The 22,500-nt window shown below is 40.0% G+C and overlaps 2 protein-coding genes across 3 annotated transcripts in view; both read right to left on the bottom strand.

The window, feature by feature from the left end:
* Positions 1-1,583, bottom strand: part of LOC138042835 (sec1 family domain-containing protein 2-like) — a 38,828-nt gene extending 37,245 nt beyond the window's left edge. The window contains exon 1 of the mRNA XM_068888865.1: positions 1,401-1,583. Within this exon, the coding sequence (XP_068744966.1) occupies positions 1,401-1,583 (183 nt within the window). The remainder of the gene's footprint in view (positions 1-1,400) is intronic.
* Positions 1,584-10,050: 8,467 nt separating this feature from the next.
* The window catches only part of LOC138042833 (uncharacterized), a 16,423-nt gene continuing 3,973 nt past the window's right edge, over positions 10,051-22,500 (bottom strand). For both annotated transcript variants that reach the window (XM_068888863.1, XM_068888864.1), the window contains 11 exons: positions 22,342-22,395; positions 21,735-21,813; positions 21,388-21,436; positions 20,619-20,742; positions 19,292-19,397; positions 18,407-18,475; positions 15,977-16,078; positions 15,717-15,752; positions 14,454-14,568; positions 11,738-11,824; positions 10,051-10,437 (listed from right to left, as the gene is read on the bottom strand). In XM_068888863.1, coding sequence (XP_068744964.1) covers positions 10,313-10,437; positions 11,738-11,824; positions 14,454-14,568; positions 15,717-15,752; positions 15,977-16,078; positions 18,407-18,475; positions 19,292-19,397; positions 20,619-20,742; positions 21,388-21,436; positions 21,735-21,813; positions 22,342-22,395 — 946 coding nt within the window. In that variant the 3' untranslated portion in view covers positions 10,051-10,312. The remainder of the gene's footprint in view (positions 10,438-11,737; positions 11,825-14,453; positions 14,569-15,716; positions 15,753-15,976; positions 16,079-18,406; positions 18,476-19,291; positions 19,398-20,618; positions 20,743-21,387; positions 21,437-21,734; positions 21,814-22,341; positions 22,396-22,500) is intronic.

The following is a 22,500-nucleotide window of genomic DNA, read 5'->3' as shown; positions in this document are numbered from 1 at the left end:
GCACATGGCATCAACAACTGATTGCTAAATAACCTGGTTTAATGCACTGACTCCTACGAGTGAGACTTACAGTGCATTCACTGAAACCGGTGCCACCCAGATAATGAAAACCAATTAAAGGGCTGAAACAATAGATTCCAACATTTTCAGATCCATCTACATGTAATCAAATGTCCAGTACAAAACAAGGAAATCGCAACTTGTTCATTGACTGGTGATGCTTTGGTGACTGTGGGTGGCTAGGTGGCCCCGGTTTCAATGAACACACTGTAATAGATTTCACTAACAAGATGCCAGAGACCTTCAATAATTATTGTAACAGACCTTACTGATAGACCAGAATGTAGGTCCTTCAGCCCCCAAGTCAATTAGTCCCCTGCAGATTAGCCCCCAACTTGAAGTTGATTAGCCCCACCTAAAAGTCGATTAGCCCCCAACTAGAAGTCGATTAGCCCTCAAATAAATCTTTGTAAATTTTCCTTCTTTCATTCTGTTTTACTCGTGACGATGACTGTGGCTAAACGAAAAAGCATTACACAAGTTCACTTTCTAGTAAACTTTTGGTCTCCTGCATGCAAATTCATACAAAGCATGCAGTCCCTTTCACTATAAACTAAGCACAAAGCAATATACATTTCTTTTGCAAATGAAAGCAGATGCATTAATCCATTTTGTATATTGGAAAATGCTTTCTTCAACATCTGTTTATCCCTTTTCCTGAATTCCAAATTTAAAATACAGTATGAATACTCAGTTTCCAAAATTCAATTCATTGTCTGCCTCACTGCCCATATTACGAAAATAATAATTATTTAAATGACTTTCATACAGTATCTTCTCCCATTCACCATACAAGGGAATACTTCACTTAAAGATAAGGCATGACGACTGCACACATGAAGGATGTATTAACCCATTTACCCCTAAAGCGGCCTAAACCGGCCATATTTAGTATTTTACTCTAATGCCAGAGGATTTTACTCGTCAATGGGGAACCCCTGGGAGTCAATGGGTTAATTTACCCATGAAAAATTGTTACTGTTACCATAAAAGTGTACATCAAGCTAAACAGACTTGGCAGAAAAGGGAAATTACTGGAAGTTTAAGTTCATTACACCCTATATACATGTCCAATACACCAACATAATGAGATTCCTGGTACGTCACAATAGACATCACAAAGTGTCACAAAAAGTCCTGCTCTTTATGTCTCGCAAAACTGTTACTATTTTTTAAGGATTAAGGTTGGGGGACACTTTGTGATGTCTATTGTGAGGTGCCATGAATCTCATTATGTCGCTGTATTGGACAACCCTCTCATTACGAGAGAGAGAGAGAGAGAGAGAACCAAAAGCACAATTTTTTCCGGCATCTGGACCATTTATCAGTTATTCACTCACTCTCCCTGAAGGAATATCATAGACATTAAGAGCTCCTGCTTCTAACAATTCCTGAAAATTACCACACCAGTGCACCCATTCGGCTGCTCTTACATCAAGGTAAACAAGAGCATTGTTGACCACAGTTAAAAGTTTTTGCCACGCTGAGCTTATTCCACGTTCTGGTGAAATTTTGGCCGCCATGTTTACAGTGTGAGCTCAGTCTCAGTCTCCCGCGCGCACTATAACCCGCAACCTCGTTCCCAGGGACTCTCTTCTCTGCCTCCATTGACGTTGAGGTTTTACCATAGCCAGGTGTACTACATAAAATACTTCCCTCAAACGTTTTGTCCATAGTCATCTGGCCACAAAATCAATTGCGTGCTAATTCCCTTCCTCGCAATGTCGACGAGGCCTACATTGCCACCCCTCCCCTACCACAAATTTGGTGAACCTCCCAGATTCTGGGAGATCCGGTTTGACGTTTTTTTTCTCAACAATGGAGGCAGAGAAGAGAGACCCTGGGAACGAGGTTGCATAATTCGCGGTGTCAACCTTAACAGGGTTATTAAAACCCTTGTTGATGTTTTTCCGTGCTCCGAATTCGAGCTGCCGTTTTCGATATTCGAAAATAAATTCTAGGTCTTTTCAAGGTATATCGTAGTTGTGGCAAGACGGCACTATGCATACATGCTCTCGGAAAGGCATTCATGCAAGCATGCAGGCAAAGAAAATATCAGGTATGCATATGATGTATATGTATGCATGCATGCATTGAGGATAGCAAGCATGCATTATGAGCAGGGTACAAAGCATTGAGACATCCAGTCAAGAAAAAAAAAGCGTCATCAGACATTCATGGGGAGGGATGATAGCCATTCATGCTGATACAGGACTCTTCAAATCTTTGCTAATAGAGGCCTTTGTAACTTTTGGGATCGTCTTCTTCTACTTATAATAAAACTCTTTCTTACTTCAAGACTCCCACTAAGCCCCGCTTTGAATCATGGGTTAAAACTTAAGTCAAGGTTGGCGTTTTGGAAAGGAAATTCGTCGCATTACTTAGGGGCTAAGCCTTTCCATTTTTGATCACATTTGAGGCGTATCAATGAAACTTTTTAATATTTTAATGAGGTGTACAAAAGATTTATCTTTCTCCAAAAAGAATGACCACAATAAAAACAACGCCATAATCATAAAATTTAATATCGTTTCTATAATTCAAAACAAGTTTATCGTGCACGATGACAGCTAGACGCAGTGTTTGAAAGTGAAATGTTTGCTTAGACGGTAACGTCCCCACCAGATGTGAACTTGGGGATGGGGCTCTTAGACGCATCGATTGGTGACTTCCATTTACTCATTCGACGACCGGTGTTCTTCTTCTCAATGTATTCGACGTGAACAGAGTCATCAAACCTTATAGTTTTGCTTTTCTTTCCATGGACATATGGCAGCTTACTAACAATGTTGTCAAGTTCATTTTCAACGTGAAAGAGATCTGGGTTTTCAAACCCATAAATCAATCGCCATTCGTGGTTGATTCTTTTTAGTTTTTCCGGGTCAATCCTAGGTCCTTTTGCAAGTCTCTCCTTCCTCTTTTCGCTTCTTTCACGCTTTTTCTTCCACAAATCAGATTTAAATTGCGATTCAATGTTTGAATCGTTATTCTGTGCAAAACTGATATTTGCACAAACTTCTGTGAGTCTTCGTTCAGCCTTTCTTATTCTTGCTTGCGTTATGCGATGTACGTAGAGGGGGGTTAAACCTATTGGTGTAAAAATGTACGAGGAATTTACGCTGTCATGATTGGTCTTAGATGTCCTGCGCAGCTTCGGCCAGAGGGTAACTCTAGTACTTATTGCAACCAGTGACAATGTCAACGCACTGCCTAATATGGCGAATATCTGGGACAGGGACCCTGCAAGAAAAAATTATTATTAGCGGAGCCGCACGAGTTGAGCACCATACTCTCCCTATTTTCAGTGAAAATGTTAGAGGCTTGGTTACTGTGCCAGGTCCATCAGGTTTGGCAGTCATCCTGACAACAATCACAACGTGGCAAGTCCCGTTTGGACATTTGCAAGACCTTGCGCTTCAAGACTATATTGAATGTTCATTAATGCTTCAATACAACAAGAGATAAACATAGACCAAATTGCTGACATACAATACTTGTATTAACATGCTTTACACATTTTAGATAAAATCTTTGGGGACTCGTTTGGGTGGTGCTTTTCATTCAAGGGCAAAATTGCAGCGAGCATCACACGAGCATAATTTTCGGCATAATGGTACAATTTTTGGGGTGACACTAAAAAGCTTAAATGGTCAAATTCACGAGTATGATGTGTCTAACGCTAATCTGTGCAAGAAAATTTGGTTTTGGTCACCGTGTGACTGTACTGTGAAACTCTGTGGTGCAACCCGCGTTTTTTTGGGGGGGACATCTTTGATATTGCACATCCATGTTATGGTTAATTGACACCTGTCAAAACAAGGTATCCGCTGACCAGTATCACGTGACCATATCGCATGATCAAGTTTAAAGCGTATAAAGGTCAGCTGTCTTTCTAAAGTTGACCGCTGAACAGGTTTTCGATTGGATCGCAGGCCCAAGTCAGGTTAACGTGTTGTTTTTAGGCTTGGCTAAATCTTTATATGATTGTTGTTGTTGTTATTATTACTATTATTACTATTATTATTATTATTATTATTATTATTATTTATTATTATTGACGAAGTCTGATGAGGTAATGGAGCAGCTTAAGCAGAAACATCCCAATCCACAACCAGCCAAATTAGGCTCAGTCCTTTTTGGGCCAATCGATGATGCAATACCAGACACGCCCTATTCAGAGATTAACGGTGATATGATCAGGCAAGCTGCTTTGCGAACCAAAGGAGCGGGGAGTCCATCTGGAGTGGACGCGAACGGTTTTCGAAGAACACTCGCTAGCAAATCTTTTATGCAGTCATCGTCAAGACTGTGACACGCGATAGCCACAATGGCAAAGATTTTGTGTGTACAGTATATCGATCTAAGTAGCATAGAACCACTAGTGACAAGTCGTTTGATCCCCCTGGACAAAGCAGAAGGTGCGGTTAGACCAATAGGAATTGGCGAGTTGATAAGGCGTATCATCGGAAAGTGTGTCACGATTGTCGCTAAGAAGGATGTCGTAGAAGCTAACGGATCTCTGCAGCTGTGTTCTGAACAGAAGTCTGGCAGTTAAGCTGCTATACACGAAATGCACAGTATCTTCGAAGCTGATAGCATCGACGGCGTTTTGCTAATTGATGCGCCAAATGCAATCAATTCACTCAATATAGCGGCAGCACTACATAAAATCTGTGCCCAATTATTGCTGTCTATACAATTAATACCTATATAGACGGTTATCACCTCTATTCATCACTGGAGGTCAGGAAATGCCATTTGCTGAAGGAACAACACAAGGTTATCCCCTCGCCATGGGATTGTACGCGTTAAGTATTCAACCTTTTATTACGATTTTTCAGAGGGCATGTAAGATCAAGCAGTTTTGTTTTGCACATGAGACCAGTGGAGCTGACGCTGTCACTGAAATCAAGATGTGTTGGGACACCCTGAACGCAATTGGTCCAGATTTCGATTACTATCCGAATGATAAGAAGCGTTGGATTATAGCCAAACCAACTAAGGAGACCATTTTGAAAGGAGAGTGTAAAGAAATAGCGGTTAATGTAACGGTACAAGGTCAGAAGCATTTGGGAGCGACGATAGGTTCACGTGAGTTTGTAGAGGACTATGTAACTGACAAGGTGACCAACTGGGTCAGTGAAATTAGAATATTAGCAGAGATCACTGTCACTCATCCTCAGGCGTGTTATGCTGCGCACACATTTCGCTTAAAACACCGATGGACTTATTTCCTAAGAACTCTCCCAGATATTCAGGATCTGCTTGAGCCACTGTAGGACGCAATATCTCGTGTCCTCATTCCTGCCGTTACAGAACGGCAGCGTGGCCAGCTGCACAGGGAAATACTAACGTTGCCAGTCCGCTTGGGAGGTCTGAGTCTGGGAAACCCGTGTAATGAAGCTCATCGCGAGTATACGTCATCAGTCAAAGTGACCATGCCCCTTGTTGAACAAATCGTATCGCAGACGCATCAGCTGCCAGATGACTCTCCTATTAAATCAACTCAGCAAGCAGTGAGAGGAGAAAGGGCGAAGGATCTTGAACGCAGGGCGGAGAGGATAAAGGAGGTGGCGCCAAAGAAGACTAGGTGCTCACTAGATCTGGCCACGGAGAAAGGGTCATCGATGTGGCTAACATTCCTTCCTCTTCAAGAGTTGGGGTTCAACCTCAACAAAACGCAGTTCTGTGACGTGATCAAGTTGCGCTTTGACCGGCCACGACATTCAAACAACTTGTGTATGCGGGGAGGTGTTCACTGTAGACCATGCAATGATCTGCAAAAGGGGCGGTTTTGTCATTCAGCGTCACAATGAACTTAGAGATTTATATTTAGAAGCTGAGCTTCTGAGGACTGTTTGTAACGATGTAGTAAATGAACCTGTGCTTCAACATGTCTCTGGAGAACAGTTGAGTAGACGGTCTAACAGAGCGCAAGATGCAAGATTGGATACTCATGCACGTAGGTTTTGGGAACACCAAAGATCAGCCTTTTTTATGTTAGGGTATGTCACCCGAATGCTGAATCCTTCAGGGACCTAGAACCACAACAGATCTACCGTTTGCATGAGACCGAGAAAAGCGCCAGTACTCAAGTCGAGTCCTTGAAGTCGAATATGGAACATTTACGCCTCTAATTTTCACAACAACCGGCGGGATAGGAAAGGAAAGCCTCGTGTTCCATAGACGTTTCAAATGTTAGTTCCTAGTACTTTTCAACCTTCTCCTCTTCAGTTCTGGTGATGTTCTGGTCCGCTGGCACAGCTATGTCAGTAAGTGTCCATTTCTGTGTGTCTATGCACTAGAGTAATATCTGGCCGATCATGTTTCAGCACTTTGTCAGTGTTTATTTTTATTATTATTATTATTATTATTATTATTATTATTATTGTTATTGTTATTGTTATTCATTGCAGTAATTGTTTTAACATTGATTACATTGGTTAAAGATCCTAAAATTAATTAAAGGAATCACTGTAACCGACGGATTTTTTGAATAATTCATTTGAAGCTCATGAATTTTTAATCTGGGCCCATCTCTTTAAAGCCCGATGAAGCTCATCCTAGATTTTGTGGACGAGCAAATTCAAACCTCAGTTGTTATTTATTCGCGGATTAGTGTTAATTGGATTTTGAATTGGGCCTTGCTATCCGTTATGCATGAGCTTTATGCATGCTTATATGCTTCATTCGCCGAAGCTTATTTCCCTTTCGTAAACGGTCGTTGCCATTTGAAACGGTCGTCACGTGCCATTTCTCAGAACGGTCGTTGCCATTTGAAACGGTCGATGCCATTTTTTAGCTCTGAATTACACTCATTAGGTCTAAGAACTCAAAAGGTTCCGGTTACTGGGAGTTTTGTCTCGCGCTGGTCATATGAGTTAGGGTTCGGGTTAAGGGTTCGAGTCTTGAAATTTTCGGACTCTTTTTTTCCTCCAGTTTTTCTTTTATAAATGTTCTTTTTTCCTTTTTTGTCTTAACTTTTGTTAATATTTTTTCTTAGTTTGTTTCTTTTAATTTTCTTTGAAGTGAAGTGTGTAGTCGACCGTTATAAATGGCATCGACCGTTTCAAATGGCAACGACCGTTCTGAGAAATGGCAACGACCGTTTACGAAAGGGAAATTTGCTTCGCCGAAGGCGCCAATCACGCTGTGGATATTTTTTGTTGTTTGTCACCGATTTATTGTTAAAGCAATTTTCGTCTCCTTTTCTTTATTTCATGTTTTGAAATGTCAGATCTTTGTGACTCGTTTGCCTTCAACAACAATTTCTTCTGGTCCGCACTTTTGATCAGTTCCAAACTACGCGCATTCGATCGTACCTTTACGTAAATGTTGTCCGTCCGTCACCATTATGTCAAAAATTCTGAGACTACGAAAAAGTACCCCCGCCAAAATTCAAACTTGTTGTTTTTAAATCCAAATCTTGGGTAGACTTTCATATACTGGACTAAAATGGCGGAAGACAAGAGAACCATTGTCATTCTGATTAGGCCTTGTTGATTAGGTATTGTTATGTTCGCTTTGTTCTTTTATTCAATTTGTCAATTCAAACATTCAAGTGGTCAATTCAAACATTCAATTCGGCACTGAAACATTCATTCAGTTAGAGTTAAGTTTCCAAAATCTTGAATTCAGGATTTTGGAAGCCGTTAACTCTAACTCTAAGTCATAAACTCTACTGAAATAACTCCATTGATAGTTAACCTCGATAGATAACCATACAAAAGAGCCGGCAGTTCATGATTCATGAAACGAACCAAACTTCGTTGTTAAAGGGGCTATATCACGTTATTTTAGGATGTTTCGGGGAAATCTTTAGTTAATCACAAGTTTAAAACTCGAAAATGGTAATGTGGAATTCCTTTACTGATAAAATTATTGTTGCATCACAAAGAAGATGATTCTGAGCAAAAACGACCCTTATCCAGGCGATTCATGATTTGCCTTAAATTTGAAAAACGTCGGGCCCACTTTTTTCAAGATAACCCAAATACAATCCGTTTCAATCTTGTCCATTTTGTGTCCATCCATTATTCTCTTTCCGTTAGTTGTATTCCTTTTATCTTGTTCAACAGTTTTAGGTGGTTATTGCCATGTTCCATTCTACTTTTTGGGCATTTTCAGGTGTCGTGAAAATTACATCATTTTGCGTGACATTGCCCCGTACAGCTCTTTATGTATCCGTAATTATAGTGTATCCTAGGATCGAAAAGGGTGCACTGGAATAACTGAATATAGCATGACTTACCGCTATGCACGGTCAAAGGGATAAATCGCCACGAATAGCCGTTCAAGACATAGCTGCACTGGGATAATGAATGACCAGTAGGGCTAGCTGAAGTGAAGTGAAGTGAAGTGAAGACCAATATAATTGCTCCCTTCATTGTGCTATACCTGTCTTGTATTAAAGGTAGACACTATTAAAATCAATTATGCATGTTTTCCCCAAAACAGAATACAGAGCAATAGTTTTCTGCTGCATTTAACTTACGCGTAAAAAGTTTTATAAAGTGTTTCTGATTTTTTTAGGTTCCTCCACTCTCGGGCTGAAAATTGCAATAGTTACGTACAATCACCGATTTCCTACCTTAAGAAACGAAAACAACCGTAGTTTTACAACTTTTATATGGACGGCAATAAAACGTGTCCTCTCCCCTCTTAAACTACCGTGCAAATGAAAAGTTTCGCGTTTAATTTCCTCTTTGCCGTCATTAAGCCCCTTTGTGACGTTATTCCGATTGTCTCGCGCCTAAAATTTGCGCGTGTTCACAGGTAGACCCAAAAAGTTTAAATTGTATGACGTAAAACGAAATATAAATTGGAAAACTTTATTTCACCGGGGGAATGTCCAAGCATTGCGGTTCCAGTGCTCAATTAAAAAAAAACTAATTTTTCAAAGGTTTGAGCGAGCTGACCGTGCGACGGCGCTATTCATGTTGATAGGTTAGTACTGTGTTCATGCAGCGGTTTCATAAGCTGTCTAAAAAAGCGAGAGTAATTACTCTGTCCAATCACAAGAAGCGCATAAGACGCGATGAACGAATAGGAATTCTAATAAATTTAAATTGTTTGTAACTTCATGAAAGCGCGGGAAAATGAAGATAGATATAGATAAATAGATAGATATTTTATTAAAAAATTCTCCATGACAGCCCGAAGGCTGGATTACGGAACTACGTACAATAGAGTCCAAGTCATGAGTGCAATCACGATTGCTTTTTTTTTTCCTTTCTGGTGCGATCTTTTTTCAGCTAATCACTTAGTGGCAATGGCGTATTTACTTTCGGCTCTCATTTCAAAATAATCGTTTTAAATTCGTCTCATTTGTTCACACCCCTAGCCCCCCAGGCAAAACTTTGGGCTTCTCTCTAAATTCCTGTCACCGAGACGACTTATCGGTCGCGACCTGGATGCAGTTGTCAATTTTAACGTATATTCCTTCCTTCAACATCATCTGTCAATTATTTTCTGAACCAACATCGAGAGCAGTTGTAAAAGCTGCTTCCTGAACCAATAACCGAGCAAGTGCGGGGCCTGGGTCCATTGCTGAGATGACATCACAAAGTAGTTTTTGATGTCATAGATCTCGCCAGGGTTTTACGAGTGGGTAGTTTCGGTAATATAAGTGGATTAAAAAGAAGTGTACACTAGGGATAAAACAAGTTTGCCATTAGTAAAGTTGTTTATGCTAATTCAAGAATATTTTTAAGAGGAAAGAGTGCTAGAAAAAAAAAAAACAAAGCTGAAACAATTTGAAGTAACAACGTACGCCCCCTTTGAGAGGCGTTTTAAGAGCGTATGAGACTATTTATTCTTCTTGCGTTCCTTTCACGCCCTTGTAACTCGAGTTCTTTAAACTGACGCTATCAAGTTAAAAGACACGGACAGTTTGTTGTTCTTCGCACATTAACGAAATCGGATATAACAGCGATAAAGGTTGGTTTTCATTAGCGACCCAAGCACAATAACAAAGCAACAAACGACAACTAAGCATCCTCTTGATTTATTAATAGCGACTGTTAGTACAAAAGGCACCAGTTTACAACAAATTAATACTTTCGCGTAAGTTGCTAAGGATAACCCTCGCGTCACATTTGAAAAGCAGGCCTGACAAATCAATGGAAGATAAAATTCAAAAATTGCTTTATTTCGACAACACTGAATTCGTTGATTCCTTCCTCAAGGAAAAAAACAAGAATTCGATGTGAACGTAAAATCCTAGGGAAGAGGTTTGCAGAGTTTAGAAAACCTAAGAGAAATTCGGAGGCTGCGTGAATGTAACCCCCGACTGCTGAATCATGTAATTGGCGGCATAGTGTCCACAGCGGACACAGTCGTCAATGGACTTCCCCTGTGCAAGCTGACTGAGAAATCCTGCAAAAATGAGAATTGAATCAAAGGTTACTTTGGTAAACGCGTTGCTATTATTTGGGAAACAAGAAAATTTGAATCAGGCGTCAAGCAGGCGCGTATAGAAGCCCAAATCTGCCTTCGTAAGTGCACTCAATTATAGGGCTACAACAGGTTGCAAAATTGGTGAGACACTCCCGTTTAAAAAAGAACCTTTTCTAGCTTTCAATACTTGCCGGATCTAGAATTCCAACCTTTCCCACTTCCTTCCTCCCTCCCTCTCCTCCTTTCAATGTTGACTGTTCAAGTCTTCAGCATTATTTTGTATTGCTAGCAACACTGATAAGGGTGGGGGGGGGGGGGGGGGGGGCTGCAGTGTGTGTGATATTAGGAATAACACCCCAAGAAGGTGAAGTGTCTCCACTAATATTGCAACCTGTTGTTGCGTTCTGCATCGAAATTGTTTGACGAAAGAAACAGTCCTACATGGCTAAAATGTTCCAGTTCTTCCATCGATCATTCCTTGGCATCAAACTCATCGAAAATACATTTGGGAAAGGCCTTTCCACGGTTACCTTTACCTAAAGCTCTAAATTGTTCTTTGATCCTTTTAAGAAAGAAATAAACTTCTTGTTGTTGTTGTGCGCCCTGCTTGGCCATGTTATCACTACTCTTCCGAGTCTGGCCTGAGTGCACGGATGGCGTAGTGGTTCGATTCCCAGACTAGACTCGGCGCCATACGTGGGTTTAGTTCATTGGTTCTCTACTCTGCTCCGAGAGGTTTTGCTCCGGGTACACCATAAACTTGCAAAACGACGGCCGACTCTTTTCAAGATTACCCAAATGCAATCCGTTTCAATCTTGTCCTTGTCCAGTGAAAATCAAATAAGTGAAAAAAACTTGACGAAACAAGAATCGGAAAAGACCAAAGAGAGCTTTAGATTCCAGGACGAGAACAACTACGAGTTCGAGATTTTCTCATAGAAGTGCGCGCAAACCAGCGTCATTTTGGCGGGAAAAAACGTGATACGATCAGCAAAAAGGCTCAGTTACCAGAAATAAGAATCACTGAGCAACCTATGCTGCTAACAACGAGTAAGATTAATCGTACGGGTTATAAATTTTCCAAGTAGTTTCTCTAAAAACGGGCAGTCAAATCTCGTACTCGTTCTCGTCCTAGAATCTAACAAAGTCCCTAATAATCCTTGTGCCACGAGCAACAAAACGCAACGACTAACCGAAGTCCAAACGCCATTTCAACTTGAAAAGGCTTTTTCCAATATGAAATACAGCTACAATTCATCACTGACTTTCCTGATCTCACCTCCAACAAAAGCGTCCCCTGCTCCATTGGTGTCCACTATATCCTCTTCTTTGATTGGTACGATGGGATACTCGGTGACTGTTCCATCTGTAAAGTGATCATACAGTGGTTAATCACCGCCAAAATCAAGATTCATTGAAAAAAAATGCGGCGTGCAAGTATTAAGACTTCATTTAGGGCCAACTGACACATTCAGACTTGCACAATAAAGCATTTTGCACAAATAATAAAAAAAGATAGTCACGCCTTATTACAGAGCACCATGGTCAATAGCCCATTCGGCTTCGTCTCATGGGCTATTGACCAGTAGCCTTTGCGGGCTAGTGGTCTAATTGTTAAATAGCAGAAAAGAGAAAGTGATTTTTTGCCCCTTGTCGACCGCGTTCCCGCGCTGCGGATGTCGTTGCGTTGCAATAAGTGTGTTTTGCTTCAAGGGACTTCGAAATAACGGGCAAAATGAGTGCTATACAGAGACACTTTCACGGTGTTGTGAGTGTTTTTAATTACATAAAGTTCATAGGAGCACTTTGAGGGAGTCTCGAATAGGGAGGTACCACCAAACCAACCGACAGATGAGGAAGTGGGGGAGGGGGAGCTGAATATCGACACAGAACCACCAACAGAGGAGGAAATCAAAAGGGTGGTGCAAACTCTCAAGAATGGGAAGGCACCAGGAGTCGACCAAAAAACAGCAGAACTGTTGAAGGCTGATACAGAAAGAACCTGTGTGGAACTCAGGCACCTCTTTGACCTGATTTGGCGGGAAAAGAAACTGCCGGAGCAGTGGAAACAGGGCCTGATATGCAAGATACTGAAGAAAGGGAATTTACAGCAATGTGGAAACTTGAGAGGAGTGACGCTGCTACCTATTGCTAGCAAGGTGCTGGGAAAGATTCTGATTAGCAGAATACAAGGCGGTGTGGACCACAGGCTGAGGAAAGAGCAGACAGGATTTAGACCAGGGGGAGGCACAGTCGAGCAGATCTTCATCCTACGTAATATCTTGGAACAAGTTGACGAATGGAATGAAACCATGTACTTTCATTTTGTCGACTTCGAGAAGGCGTTCGACTCGGTGCACAGAGACAGCCTTAAGAATCATTAAAGCACATGGAATTCCAGACAAGTTGATAGGACTGGTGAAGGCGCTGTATGTCGGATTCACATGCGGAGTGACTGACAAAGGAAAAATAACGGAGATTCCTGGTGGTCACCGGCTTGAAGCAGGGATGTTGGATGTCGGGATTTTTGTTTCTCAGGGTCATTAATTTGGTGATGGGATAGACGGTGGACGGACAGATAACAGGTATCAGATGGGACTTTACAGCGCTACTGGAGAACACTGACTACGCAGGCGACCTAATTCTACTAACATCAAGGGCAGACCACAGCGCATGAAAAAACAGCCAGGCTAGAGGAGAATGCAAGCAGGGTAGGCTTGAAGCTGAAGCCACAGACGTGCAAGTGGATGAAGGTCAACGGCAGCAATAATGAGGGACTGAGAGTGAGAGAAAGCATCGTGGAGTTAGTTGACAGTTTCACCTACCTGCACGGAGGCGCAAGTGACTAAGGACGGAGGAGCAACATTGGACATCAAGAAGAGGACAGAACGGGCGTATGCAAGTTTCAACAGGCTCATTAAAATCTGACGCACAAGAAACATCAGCAGAAAGACAAAGGCGGCTCTTTTCAAGACGTTAGTGCTTTCAGTGCTTCTCTATGGTTGTGAAACGATGGAAGATGACAAAGGGAGAGGATAAGAAACTTAATATCATCCATACCAAATGCCTCAGAAGAATCTTCCGCATCAGATGGCAGCAGCATATGCCAAACAGGGAAGTGCTGGAGATGGCAGGAGCTGACTCAATAAGTTCATAATCGCAATCTTCTCTCCGCAGCTCATTTCTTTTTTTCCAATTTCAAAAACAGGCTAAGAAAATTCCGAGTTTACGCACTTCGACTTGGAGTAACGGTAAAACAAGTACTGATTCAGTCTCCTTCGCAGCCGTTTTTTTTTTTTTGTTGCGATGTCACGCGACGCTCCTACCCAAAGTTTCTTTCGAGGGAGCGTTGCGTGATATCGCAAAAAACGGTTGCGACGGAGACTACCCATGACTAGGAGCGTACAACTTCATTGCATTTGTGAAACGGCGTTTTTACACATCCAATTATTTTCAGATTGATTTTCCCGCGAAACCAGGCCTTTTCAGCTAATCACAAGTCTGGTATGAGAAATTGTTACCCATGGGATTCAGCTTGATCCTGGTTATCGTCTACTGCTTGTAGATAGACTTTCCAAAAACATCACCCTTAAAAACTCTTCTTTAGTCCTAACAGTTAATGCATTGGGATGGTTATGAAACTCGACAAGTCTTTTTGTGTTTTTTTGTCTGTATTGTTGGGCTTGACCCTGCACAAAAACACACCTTTTTTTGAGAGAAGATAACCAATCAAATCTTTCGATTAAATTATGCGCAACTAATTTGTGAACCTGCACGAAGCAAAAACAAAAGATTGTGCACTGTCGCGGTCAATTCAACATCGATTGCGACAGCCTTGTTCTCGCTTTTGAAGCTTTTAAGGTTTCATAACGTGTCCCTCGATTCACTATGGATCTAAGAAGTGTTTTATGCACAAGTTAAGGTATAAGTGATAAAAGTTTTGACCAGATAAATGGCAAAAACTCATGAAAATGCCCCTTTAATGGTAAAGTTACCTTTAACAACAATAGCTGGTTCCTTGCCGTGTGTAATCACAACCATACGAGAACGGCTTTCATTAACTTTAGGCAAAGAGCACATTTTCAGGGCAATTTCTTTTAGGTCCTCCGTCTGTTGAATTTATAGAAATAAAACCAGATTAAAGAGAAACACCTTTTTACAGGTAGCCACCCGGAAGATGCCTTTTTTCCAAAGGATTGGAACTATCCTGTTAAAACAGACCCCGGTTGTTCAAAAGCCGGATATCTTTATCCAGTGGATAGGCCGCGCGGAGATACCAAATTTCTCATAGAGTGTTGAAAAATATTTCACGAGTGATCGCAGCGAGTGAAAAGGGATCACGAAAGACATCGAAAGGCGCGATTTTCATATGTAACCATAGCAACAGTGATCTTTTCACGTGTGGAGACAACATGTTAGGGAGCTTAAGCACACGCGTTTTTGAGACACGGACGGCAACCGGAAGAGAACATTTCGCACGCCAAGCCAGTGGTGTCTCCCAGATTTTTATAGTAATCATCTCTAGAGGAGAAAAGATACTTAACAATGCAAATGCGGTTGTGTGAAAACAAGTTAAAAGGGAAAACAGCTCACTTCCGGTTGCCGTCCGCGTCTTAAAAACGCGCATGCTTAAGCTCCCTGTTATCTTCACGTGTGAAGATATCATATTTTCGCGAGAAAGCTCACTTGGTATTTCATTGGTGTTTATATAATAATAAAATATACTTCAAGTTAAACGTTGGCCAAGATTTTCTTACATAACTTTTAACTAGATGTCCTTAGAAGAGTGTATATGCACAGTTATGAGGGCAAATACTGAAATCTTTGCAGAGATTAGAAATGACAGATAGTGACTTATCCCCCCGATAAAAATATCCAGCATTCGAACAACTGTGGCCAGACATGCTTAGGTTTTACTCTGATACAAAGATTAATGAATGCAACTTACAAAGTTACGATTCAAGACAACAATCCTGTTAAGTGTAATGCACCAACAAGTACCCTTTTATTGATACTGCGCAGTTCATCTTCCCGTCATTGCCCCAATAAAGGTGAATAATTTATCATTATCACTATCGGTATCACAGTCATTACTATCAGTATGTCTGGCTCTTCTTGTGGTGTATTTTCTTGAAAATGACCAAGACTTACATTTCATCTACATGTGTAGTAACAGGGATGCAACAGTACCAGCCCCAAAGCAATCTCTCCTTAAAATTCTGGCCTGGACTAAACGAGAATAGTTTGAGAGTACTTACTCCAAATTCTTGTTCCTTTGCAAAAATGCCGGCTTCCTATGCATTGAAAATGTAAAGTTTTCATCATTAAGAAGAGCTGATTATTCAAAGTCTCAATTGAAAGTAACTTTCAAGGTTCATCATGGGAACTTCAGATACACCACGAGAAGCTTTTCTGTGACCAAAATAAATTAATTTTGCCAACCAAGACCTGACCAAACATCCCTGGACACCATTGTCTCAGGAATGGAATATCAAGGCCATGACTTTGCTGTACTTACAGTTTCATTTCCGAAAAGAATGTCCACAAAAGGCATCGCATCCATCATTTGCTTTTTGAATACTTGGCATAAAAATGGCGCTGACAGATTCATTAAGAAAACCTGCAATACATGACATTAATTGTAAAAACCATTTCAAACTCCAGATGATACACTACAATATTTCCACTTACAAAGAAAGTTAATGGATCCCTGTTTTTTGGTATTTTTAATATTACATTATTGGCCACGTCTTTTAAAACTTAAACAAGAAAATGAACAATAAATGGAGTTGCTCCAATCTGCCTTCAAATCCAATCAAGCACCACCGATAATCCAACAAACACCAACACAGAAAGGGGACCCCTGAAAGATATTTCTAGGGCAAGAAAAGTGAGTGATTTTAAGGACAACTTACAACATCTTGTATTACTCACAAATTGCTGTTAGGGGCTTCTCATTGCACAAATTTTCACAGGGCTGTATATACGCCCAGGGTTGATTGACAAGTCATCCACATGTGCTAAAGGTACCATGCCTTTTAAAGTGCATCTTCACGTTCAATGGCCTGGCAAGTTACAGAGTTTGTAACAGCCGGTGGTAAACAAAACTATGCTCCACGTCATTTTCAATTTCATCCAATCATAGCACATCTAGGCTGTTCATTGTCAAGCACAGTATCAAGAAGGCAGCAACAGAGAAGGCAAGATGCCTAAAGGCGTTTATGTGGGATGCTATGGTTTATAGCAACAATAAAAAGTTCTTAATGGGCAAATTTAACAGCTTTTGTGTGGGATTTCCCCACACTTTGTCAGCACCGGCAATATTTTTTTCTTTATTTATTTGTATGCGAGAGCCAAGTGTTTGTCACATGGTCTCTGTTAGGAAGGGAGAGGACCCTGGGAATGAGTGTTTGTAAGTGGCGGCCATTACTCTTCTCGGCTGTTGTCATTTGGCGAATTTCGACTTGTTTTTGTCGGTGTGATTAATTTACAAGGTAAGGAAAGGTCGTATACACGAAGAAAAGTTGAGTGAACTACTTGTAAACACTTTGAAATAAATTTGAGTTTTTGTTACTCTCACACAAAACAAGTTAAGTTTGAAAACATGTTACTTACTAAGTTCTACAATACTTCAACTTACATTTATTGCCAGCTTTCACAGAGCAAAACTGACAATTTATTCTCAATTTATTCATAATTAAGTAAAGTAGGATCGTCCGGGTGAGTGTACATGAGTGTAGTCCTGAAAAGGACTGTTTGAGATGACACTGAGTGACGTTTTGACAACCTGTCGAGTGGAGGTTATCTTCAGAGTCAAGTCATTTGTGTAACCTCAGTAGATACTATAAGAAGAAGTAGATGTCATTGGTCTATTTATTCGTGATGTTATTGGTCGACTGTCAGTTGAGCCTAGATGTAATTGGCTGGGAAGACTAAACAGTGATATGTGTGTTTCGATCCATCTATAGGTCTAAGGTCTGTACCTGTATTGTAGAATACATTGGGCAGTACTGTGAGAATAAATCAGTGTGTTGTTTGTCTGTTGATATCATCGATGACTCGTTTGTAGGGTGCGGTAAGGGAAAAATTCAAGATGGCGGGTGAACTTTTTTACGATGTCAGTGCTTGCTCGAAGAAATCTCGCCTGCTCTACAGGCTATTTTACAAGGTGACGCAATGATAATGAACGTAAGTGAAAGCTCAGAGTTAAGGTCCTTGCAGTGCTATGTGCGAAAGGTTTTTCATAGACTGGTGTTATCTGTCAATGAGTGCTGAGTGCACATTATATGCTGAATGGGGTTACTAGTGCATGATAAAGAACACTATAGTAAATGAAACAAGGAGGAGACAAAGAGATTATAACAAACATTCAGATTAAGGCTGCTGCAAGTTCAAATGGACATCAAGTGGTTCTTGACTGAGTTTAAAATAATAATTGCAAGTTCCCCACATCATTGGAGAGAAGCAGTTCCATAGTTATGTTACAGGTCCTGGATGAAGAGGACTGTTGTTGTATACTAACAATAATTTGGAGACCCAAGTTCAAGTCATTGGTCTGAGACTCAAATGATTTGTGTATACAGTTGTTTACATGAGACTCAGTACAACTTTTCTTGCTAAGATGATTAGTGAGTATAGGTGGACGTTACTGGTCAACTGAGCCATGACGTCATTGGCTCTGAAGATTGTGAAGCGTGAATAGAACGTTTTTATCTCTCATTAGTTAAATGTTCACAGGTCTATACTCGGTGAAAGAATTCACTCTTGTCGCGAATATTAGAAAAATGCATAAGTACAAACATGCTAATGTTTCAGTTACGAGGCTGAACACATTACACGAGTGTTTCTTCTATTGACCACCAAATTCAAAGTCAGATTAGAAATCCAATCTATCTTTCAAAATACCTTCAACAAAAATGCCCACACAGTTGAGCATCATTTTACTTGCCTTATTTTTTTCAGCAGCATGCTTTCCTACTGTTACAATTGATTCAATAGACACTGTTAAGAAGAAACCCTGCAAACAATAGATAACACCCAATTGTTACTGTTGGGTTGAAACAAAATACTACTGGTATGTCCCTTGGATTTGAAACTGAATTCAAATGGCATTTAGGCAATTACCATTGACATGCATTACCAAAACGACAATGAAGGTGGAAGCCTTTATTAAGGCCTGATTTGTTTGCTCAGTGAGTTGAGCATCAAACTACTATACTGCAGGTCTCAAGTTCAACTTCAACCAGACTAACACTTGGTGCCTTACAAAAACTTAAAGAGAGGAAGCTGTCTTGTTGAAATTACATCCGTATTTGCTTCCCAAAAATGCTCTTAAGTACCAAAAATAACCCCTTCAGAAATAGGGGGAATAGTCTTCCTAGTTTCAAATCTCTTAAGTGACTGAGCAATTTACAATGTACTTTCTCAAACATACTTAACCAAAGCATTTCATTGGGTGCCTCAGATAATTGGCAGCAGGTGGCAGTTGCTGCCATGTTTACACGTATATACTTGGAACAAGGAACTTCCTTTCATTCAACAAAGAGGAGCAGCCAAGAAAGATCTCAGCCAAAGGGCTGAGTACAATAACAATTTAAATTAGTACTATTTTTTATGCCAAACAGAATGCAGAAAACACATGCCACAAAAATTCATGATCCAATCTCATAATCAACTCTTCCTCGCTCCAGAAAAAAGCCCTTCAAATAAAATTACTGATCATAAGTCTGATGTAATGAAATGTTCTAACAACAACAAATATGTATAATAATTTATTAGTTGTAGCATTTATTTGTTTACTTTTTCATAACAAAGTGATGCTTAAAATACTTACACTAATGTAGATATATTGAGCCTTTTCTACAAATGCCCAGTTTTCAGGCTGGTCTAAATGAGATTTGCTGTAGCAGTTTGCTGCTGCCAGATTTGCCACCAAAGATCTGTGGACAGTTTGAAACAATTAATGCAGTAGTGTCCTGTAAGGTTGTTTACAAAAGTCAAATGCCTAACACAACCGGCATTGAACTGTCAGAAACAGAAAAGAGATCAATGAGATTGCTAAGTATTATACTCTATTGTTACATGTAAATCCTTACCTACTGAAATTACCGTAAATGTCCATGTATAAGCCGCATCCCTAGATAAGCCGCACCCCGAATTTAAAAGCACAGATTTTGGAAAAAAATGTAATACAATAAAGTTTGAAGTTCAAGTAACTTTCTATTGCTATAAACCAACAAGGACAAACAATCAAGGTTTCACCATAAAGTTGAAATTCCTTCGATTGAAACAAAACAAACGAGTGCTTAGTAGCTTTAAATGTGGGGAGGAGTCTGCGCCAGGGCCAGGGCCTGTGCCTGGGTATCATAACCACGTCTATAAAGATGTTTGGAAACCCGCAATAGGCGAAAAAATTCATGCAGAACAGGAGCTTGATAATGCAGTCGACAAATTTGCCGAGAAGGTGGTCAAGGACAACGAAACAGAAGGCCATTTACCTCCCGAGTACTCGCGAATTTTGTGGTATTTTATCACATGTGGCGGAAAGATATGCATGGAAGTGACTGGGCGAAGACTGCAAACAGCTGTGCGGAGGAATGGAGATTCCTTGTAGGTTGGTGTTTACTTGTTCGAGTAAAGCAAAAATTAATCGCTTGAAAGAACTCTTGGAGAGCAAGATTCGCTGATAAACACTGGAAGACACAAACGGCTCCTTTAGGAGCCATCACTCATTAAAAAGTCAATGAACAACAGCAACATGTTCTCAGTTTCTTTTATGTTTCTTTACTGAGATCTTAAGAAGTTGTATGAATATTAATTAGGTTTTTTAAAACTCCAAACACAGATGTATCCATAGATAAGCCGCACCCTTGATTTATGGCTTCAATTTTGTGAAAAAAAGAGCGGATTATACATGGACGTTTACGGTTATAGATTTTACTCTGTCCAATGCCAGACAAAATTCCATGTCAATGGAGGCAGTTTGGGAGTCAGTGGGTTAGGTCTTACCATTAAAAAAGTCTAAATTGATGGCCTTCCCTCTTCATTTACTAAGGAAAGCAATCTTTTCTCCATTTACATGAAAAAACTAATGAGAACCCAGCTTGGACAGAGACGAGCTTGTAGATATTGTTTCTTCTTTTAGGGGGCATGACCAATACCTGTGTTTTCCTGTGATACACACAGCACAAGTCCCTGTTGGTTCCTTCTCATCAATTAAATAGTTTACGCTAACACCAGCTTCTTCAGCTTTTTCTTCCAGAATTTTACCAAACTCGTCCTTGCCTGAAAAAATAATTATTAATAGATTAGTAAAATTAGTAAAATTCAGTTTTACAGGCAAATAGGCCATGGACACAGACTAATTTCAAAACATTGTTTTTCTTTTCTAAAACGTAAAGTGTCTGCGGACCTCCCAAATGGCAAAATAATTTCTGTGACATATTCTCTTCCTCAGCCAATGACACTTGAATGTATTTCTATAGGTTGGGAAAAACTGAAATTGTTTGCAATAAATGTCTACAGTGATGAACATTGCTTTTTGGTGAAGAAAAGGAATGCCAGGAGGAAATGTCTACACTTGAAGGCTGGAAAGTCACGCAATTCCTTTTATGACTTTTTTCAAGTTCATAAATTATTCACACATAAATACTGATTATAATGCTTAGTCTTTTATCCTTAAGGGCTGCCTACCACCTGAGCTTAGTAAAGTAGTCCTTTATTTTCTTTCCAAGGGTGACACTTCTAGATTTCACTCTTACGCAAGATGATTTTACGTATCAATAAGGGACAGAGCAGGTCTCAAGGGGAAAAAGGAAATGGCTAAAATGCATTCCAACAACTGAGAAAATGAAACGTTAAAGAGATACATTTGTTTGCCTTTTTTTTGGTCTCATAAAGCTGCCATAGCACTTGAAATGTCAACCATACCTACACAACCCATGTATGACGTTGATTTAATGTCACTTCCTAAGAGCCACTGCAATATAAGAAGGCACACCACATTAATTTTAGTTCTCACATTGTTTTTCTTACTTGCAGATTTGTTTAAGTCTTGAACACTTTTCATACTCTTACTTAATAAATTAAAGTTGTTCCATAATAATAATTACATGCATCATTGAGCAATTTGTAATTATTAATAATTAATAATTTATTTATTTTATTTTTAATTATCAAAGGCTTTTTTTGTGTTCTCACACTTGGACTATATAAAAAACATGATGCAGGCTATAGCTTACAAGGAAAACATTTGGCTTCTTAAGAAAGGCACTTACCTGGGTAACCCGTACGGTATTTTGAGTTGCTCCACCAGGAATATACTCCACAGTAAATTTTTCCACCATTTCCTTATAACTAATTAAAAGACAAAAAGGTTGTTAGCATTGCTAGCAAAATCCTACCCTGCATCAAAATGTATGAATTCTGGAGGTGACTTAGTTCAAAGCTTCATCTCTCCTGCACAAATAACAGCCATCAGATGCAAAGCTTATTCAAATAATCACAGCCATAGGAATAAATAAAAGATAATAAGGTTTAAGAGTTTCCACCAAAATTGTCCATTTTAAATTATTTTTACTCAGCTCACAATAATTGGAATAGATCATTTTACAGCTGTGTGCTTAGTTACCTGGCCTACGAATGAAAGCGAGGCCGGAGTTGACCTTGTTTTGATAGAAACCTCACTTCTTTTCTTATGTATTAAATGCTTACTAATATACACAACAACAATATCATTAACATGAGAAAAGGAGGGAGGTCTGTGTCATAACAAGGTCAACACTAGCCTCACTTTCATTCAAAGGCCAGGTAACTAAGCACACAACTGTAAAGTCGAGGTTGATTGTAACCAACTGAAACCAAATTAGGTACTAAAAGACTCACATGGGTTTGTGTTTATCCTCTGCTAAAATTGCATTGTTGGCATCAAGTCCATACCTGCAAAGAAAAACAAGAGATAGTGATCTCTTCCTTGTGGTGCATGATAGACAAAGTGCTTCTTTAACATTGAAGTGGAGCTCAAAGAACCAACAACAATGTCCT

Source organism: Montipora capricornis, chromosome 3 (assembly GCF_036669925.1).
Source record: "Montipora capricornis isolate CH-2021 chromosome 3, ASM3666992v2, whole genome shotgun sequence".
In the NCBI taxonomy this organism is placed as follows: domain Eukaryota; kingdom Metazoa; phylum Cnidaria; class Anthozoa; order Scleractinia; family Acroporidae; genus Montipora; species Montipora capricornis.
This window is presented reverse-complemented; position numbering and strand designations above follow the sequence as displayed.